The 6,281-nt window shown below is 49.0% G+C and overlaps 1 protein-coding gene across 4 annotated transcripts in view; it reads left to right on the plus strand.

Annotated features, from left to right (window-relative positions):
* The window catches only part of PATJ (PATJ crumbs cell polarity complex component), a 140,098-nt gene extending 136,041 nt beyond the window's left edge, over positions 1-4,057 (plus strand). For all 4 annotated transcript variants that reach the window (XM_042030858.1, XM_042030855.1, XM_042030854.1 and 1 more), the window contains one exon: positions 1,397-4,057. In XM_042030858.1, the coding sequence (XP_041886792.1) occupies positions 1,397-1,424 (28 nt within the window). In that variant the 3' untranslated portion in view covers positions 1,425-4,057. The remainder of the gene's footprint in view (positions 1-1,396) is intronic.
* Positions 4,058-6,281: the final 2,224 nt, after the last annotated feature.

Raw genomic sequence — 6,281 nt, forward strand, 5'->3', positions numbered from 1 at the left:
TTTATAAGGCAGTTTTCTATCTGTAAATCTCCAGGAGATTTCCGGGAGGTGTCGAAGGCATCCTTTTTCCCCACTGTGCAGGAGGGAGGCAGTTGCAGAGGTGCTGTATCCTGGTGAAAAAACAGGAATTAGCCCATCTCTGATCCCAGCCCTGAGTGTCTGGGGGCATTGGGGGTCCCTGCCAGGTACAGAGAGCTCCAGCCCCTGAGGCTGGGGAAGAATCATAATACAGCATATGGAGGAGGGAGAAATGCCCCTTTTTCCACCCATCCCCTGCTAGAAATGAGCTGAGTGTGGGCCAGCAAGACACATCAGGCATGGCCACGTCAGGGGAGTTGTGGAAATGGAAGAGGAGGGAAGAAGAACAGTGGGAATTAGGGATACTTTCCATGAAATAATTTTGAAGTCAGTCACATGCAGTTGCTTGCCCTGTCACTTGTGGCAGCACTTGTGGCAGGGTAGATGATGTCTTTGAGAAAACTTTGAAGGTAGAATAGAAGTCCTGTCTCCTTCTCTTGCTATTCTGGGGCTCAAACCGTAAATATCTGGCCTTTTTACAGTTTTCAATTATTAAAATATTGTCCCTTTCAGCTGGTGCTTAGGGTTACGAGTTTCTAGGTGAGAGCACAGCTGAGAAACCCTCAATGGAACCTAAAGTTCCTGCAGTCACTGGGGTGGGGCAGAAGGAGACACTGTGAGCCAACCTCTGGGCAGGCAGGGCTTGGGATTTACGTAAAAGAATTTCACTGAGGCCTCTGGAGGAGAAGAGCCATTTCTAAAGCTCTCTGGAAGCTTTTCAGGACTGTCATAGAACTTTTTAGGTTGGAAAAACCTTCTGAGATCATTGACTCCAGCCATTTTTCCAGCACTGCCAACCAATGTCCCCAAGTGCCACATGCACATGGATTTTAAATCCCTCTGGGGATGGGGACTCCGCTGGGCAGTCTGCTCCAGTGCTTGGCACCTTTTGTTGAACAAAATGATCCTGATGTTCAATCTGAACAACTCGAGGCCATTTCTTCAGCTCTGTCTGGGGTCCGGGGCAGTGCCCAGCTTGTTCCCTCTGCCTCCCCACTTTTTTAGCTGTTTCTCTGCCCTGGGGCATGGAGCACATTTCAAGTGCTTTAACACTTTAACAAGCCTCTCCATGATCGTAAAATCCATAGTCAGTCTTTCCCTGCCTTTTTTGAGGGAAGAGCCAATTCCCTTCTTCCTGGGCGTGTACCCTGGCAGGGTGGGGAGCACAAGGTGGTGGTCGAGGCACTCAGGGGAAGCTCAGCACTGCCATTTCTCCCGGCCATGAGGGATTCCCAGTGCTCCATCCCTCATTCCAGGCAGCATTCCGGGTCCCAGGAGGCCCGGTGTGCCACGGCTGATCCCTGGTTTGCCGTTGCAGGGCGCGGCGGCCGACGACGGACGGCTGAAGCGCGGGGACCAGATCGTGGCCGTCAACGGGGAGGCCCTGGAAGGCGTCACCCACGAGCAGGCCGTGGCCATCCTGAAGCGCCAGAGGGGCACGGTGACACTGACAGTGCTGTCCTGAGCGTCACAGAGATAAACACAATTCTTTTAAGCCATCAGTAGAGCTGTCAAACACTGCCCAGCCCCCGGCAGAGCCTGGCAAACATGGATCAGCCTTCCCGCCGCTGCCAGGCCGCGCAGTGCGCATCTCCAGCTTCATTCAGCCTCCCACGTTTATCAGCCTTTCTCCCCGCCCTCCACAACTTCTGGTGGCTTCGGAGGTTTCTCTGGACAAGTTTAATTAAGGAACTTCAAAGGACGAGATTCGTTCTGCTTTATTTAATGCGTCGGTTTGTCCCCGCTGGTCCGAACCCCGGTTGCGACTGCTGAACCTGGAATCAGTTCGCACACAAAGGAGAATTCCGATCATCAACTGATCTCATCTGATGAGCAGAAATAAATGCCGAGTGACTTGTCATCTCACTCATGATTTACTTATGCTAATTGTTCTTTCAAGTATGCCAGAAAACATTAGCAATGTAATTAAATTACCACTGTTCCAAATGATGAAATATCAAATTCTCCTCTGGGAAATTATTTGTGCTCGGCACAGTAAGTCTGATAGTCAAATGTGAACTTCTCATGTTTATCTCTTTGGGTAGGTCTATGGAAGTTAGTCAGAGGTAATTACTGTGATGTGTCAATTTGCAGCCTTTAGCATGAAAAATAAACGAGGGGAGAGGGAAATTTATTTTTTTAGGCTTTTAAAATGTTTGAGCCTTTTCAGATATTTAGGCAGCATGAACAACAACAGCGTAGCTCAGTCTATTCTAATTATATTTTTTAAGAAGAAATGTGCTGTTATATGCCAGGCATGTCGCATACAAAGGCAGTTGTTGTCGTGCCAAGCTGCAGCATAATTGTTCATCCTGAAACTTTCACGAAGACAAAAAGTTTGCTTCGGGAATGTGATCCTGTAGTTCTCGGAATGACGGTGAGCAGTCCCTCCAGCTCGATGGAGTTCATCCTACCCAGCAAACTGATTTATATTTCTGGGAGTCTCCCCAGGATCAGGTAGTGCAAGGAAGAGGCTTTCATGCATCACAGAGGATACTCCTCTCTTGGGGCTGCCAGAGTCAATTTTGGGTAACACCAGGCACTACCAGGCAGTGCTGGGATGATCTCCCACAGCCAGCTGCAGCAGTTTGGGATGATGTTTCTCAGTCCCCTCCAGCGAGTTGGGCAGCTCAGTTGTAACCCCAGCCAATTTTTGGGGGTCTGAAGCTCACAAGGAGCCTTCCCAAGGCCGGTCCCACTCCACTGTGGAGGTGGGAGTGCAGGAACGTTTAGCCAAAAGTTCCCAGCTTCATTCCATGTCCCAGCCATCCTGCAGTGATTATATGAGCGTGGCCTTGGTGATTTAGCAGATGAATTTGGCAGGCAGATTCCTGGCAGTGCAAGGCATTGTGGGTTAATCTTCCTATCCAGAGGAGCAGGAGGGGTTTGGAGGAAGCAGCCCAGTCTGACTTGGACTATTTGGCATAATTTATAATGATGATGTAGCTGGGAGAAATGAAAGGGGGGGCGGGGTCAAAATTGGTTGCTCATTTTGTGTGAAAAATTCCAGGAATTAAATGGAAAGAAGGTTCAAAATCTGCAGTGTAATAACTGAGCAGTGCAGGGGGGTGTTGTTCTGTGTCATTTAGTGGAATTTTCCCCATTTTGCATACAGGAACAGGTCCTGAAGCGAGGTGAACTACACTGAGACAGGAATGCTGCGATTAATTCTCATGGAGAAGGGTTTTCCTTATTTCCTTAGAAAGTTTTCCATAACTTTAGGTAATCACAAAGTGCATTTAGCCTGCTGGAACCATTGGTGGGTATTCCCTTAAGAGTGCCTGGAAGAGACTTCTCATTTTCAGTGGATTCCCAGTGTCCTGTTGGATTTGCCAAGTGAGGTGTGAATGGAATCTTGATTGCAGGAATAGCTCCAGATGTAGAAAACTGGGGAATTCTTAACAAACTGCTTGGGTTGCACAAGTATCCGAGGCATGCAGCAGTTCAAGGTGAGATGTGAGGAGGTGCCCTCAGCAACAGTGTGTGGAATTTACCAACCAAAGGGAATGATTCCTCTGTCCTGTTGTTTTTATAGCCGCTGCGTTCCGACTCTGAGACGTTGCCACATTTAATCAATGAAGTTGTCCACGGCTATTTATTAGCCTGGGATGCACATGCAGTTCATAGACATAAATAGAATTTATGGGCTGAGACATTTTGCACTTCTCGTTGCTCAGAAGGAGAGAGAACATTTTCTGCTTCCTGTAATTTGCACTTTGTGTGTTTGAGTATATTACTGCCAAAAAATTATATTGCAAATAATTGATAAACCAGTGACCACGCTCCACGTGCAGGACCAAGGCAGAGAATTCAGTTTGCATCATGCTTGTCTGGGTGGAGGTGTTCTGGTTTGTTTAGAACTTTATTTCTGCGCAAGGGAAAAAGCAATTAAACCTCCTGATTGTATGTTTACGTATATCAGTAAAAGGAGACGTTTTATGACTTCAGAGGTTCTAAATAAAGCTCGGTTGCGTAAGTAGTTGTGCATTTGTTTTATTTTGTATTTTAATTTAGGTCAGAGTTAAAAGCTATTGCATGAGATGTTGCCCTGGTATCCTGTCTAAACCTCCTCTGGCACAACTTTTCCTCCGTTTCCTCTTGTCCTGAAGGTTCTCCTGCCTTGGTTTGAGGACTCAGCTGTCAGAGCCTTTGCTTTAGAAGGGCCTTGTGCTGTTCACAGTCCCTCCATCAGCTTCCTCTCCTGGAGAGACGTGGAATAACCTGCAGTTGGCAGTGACAGCATCAAGGACATCTTTGACATCATCAGGAGCCATCTCAGGGCTGTTGGCATTTCTTGGCCAACTCATAACCAGGTTATGATGTGGTGGTGTTGGGTGGGCTGGTGGGGACAGCAGGTCAGCCTGGAGGGATGAGAGACTCCGCCTCATTATCCTGCTCATGAGGAACCATTGTAATGCCCCTAAATTCCCTGTAATTAATCCTGTGGTGATTACCACCCTGGAAGTGTGACATCCACAGAGCCTGTGGGGATAATGTGATTATGCCAGGATGGAGCAGTTAATGTCCCTCTGCCTGAAAGAGCTGGGATGAATTAATTTAATGTCACACATGTATAAAACATCAGTTTTTACAGTTGTGCTGAGCACTGATGCATAATTCCATTATCATTTTTCTCCACGGCTTCACACATCTGTGTCTGGAATTGGGGTGGATTGATGGCCTGGTTCAACACTGCCATGGTCATTGTTACCCCTCTTAGCAGGGCTTGTTCCCTAACATGCACATTCCTGTGATAGCTGCACCTTCCAGGATGGCAGCAAATCAGAGAGATCCGTGCTCTGCAGCATCCCCAATGGAAAAGGAGCAAGGATCACCCTGACTTTGCTTTTAGCCTTTTCTAAGTGGGCTCTGAGGGCTCTGATGCCTTCTCAAGGGTGGGGGTGAAGCAGAGTTTACTCCCAATTCCTGCACAAAAAAGGGGGAAATATGCAGTGGTAGCATAAACTCTTATTCCCTCTTTAGTTAGAATCACAGAATCCCAGAATGGTTTGGGTTGGGACAGACCTTAAAGCTCATCCCATCCCACCCTCTGCCATGGGCCGGGACACCTTCCTCTATCCCAGGTTGCTCCAAGCCTGATGCAACCTAAGGAGTTCCTGAACAGTTAAAAAGCTCATAAGGAATGTTATGTTTTGCAGGGCAGATGTTTCCATGTAAGGCTTTACAGTCCCATTTTGAGAAGGATGAGGAAAACGGGATAAAGATCCCTGGTTCTGGATCTGCAAGGTAAGCACTGGGCCAGGGCTGGGTCCTGGTACATCCTCATGGAACCACTCCAGACACCAGGCAGGGAAAGCTGCCCGGGCCCAGCACGGCTCCAAGTGTTGTGCTCCGGATGCTCTTACTGCTGAAATGGCACTAGATGGAGCAGTCGACAAAATACTGCATTTCTTCAGCCTTCAGCCCAGGGCTGGAGGCCCAGCCACAGGAGCTGCCCCCAGGGATGCTCTGAGGATGCTCCACCTTCTCAGCCCAGCCCGGGAAAGACAACCTCCCAAACTGTGAGCTGGCCCTTCCCTATGAACAGGGGCATGCTGCAAAAAGGACACACCTAGGTGCAGTGACAGGAGGTTTCCAGGGAAGGAAATCATGGCCCATCTCACTCCTGCTGGTAACTGCCTTCCATCCTGGCAAAAATAGGGTAAATTGGCCCTTCCACACTGAGCTGTGGGGACAGAACAAGGGCCAGCTTGACCCCAGTGACCCCAAAGCAGAGGAGCAGTCACTGTGCCCGACACGCTGCCCCTGCAGCAAATAAATCTGCCTTTGCTGCTGAGACATTTATCTCTTCTAAGGAGATTAAATTCTGCTGAGAGTTGCTGCACTGACACCGTCCAAGCTGCTGATGGGGCAGGTTCTGGGTGATAACCATGTCAAGAGGAGATGTTTTTCTTTGGATGGATCCTGGAATGGTTTGGAAGGGACCTTAAAAGATCATCCAGTTCCATCCCCCTGCCATGGGCAGGGACACCTTCTACTATCCCAGGTTACTCCAACCGGGCCTTGGACACTTCCAGGGATCCAGGGGCAGCCACAGCTCATCTGGGCACCCTGTGCCAGGGCCTCCCCACCCTCACAGGGAGGAATTTATCCCTGATCTCTGATCTGCCCTGCCCTCTGGCACTGGGAAGCCATTCCCTGTGTCCTGTCCCTCCAGCCCTTGTCCCTGGTCCCTCTCCATC

This window comes from Corvus kubaryi, unplaced genomic scaffold (assembly GCF_017639235.1).
Source record: "Corvus kubaryi isolate FWS band 111438036 unplaced genomic scaffold, C.kubaryi_AGA036_p1.0 37334, whole genome shotgun sequence".
NCBI lineage: Eukaryota > Metazoa > Chordata > Aves > Passeriformes > Corvidae > Corvus > Corvus kubaryi.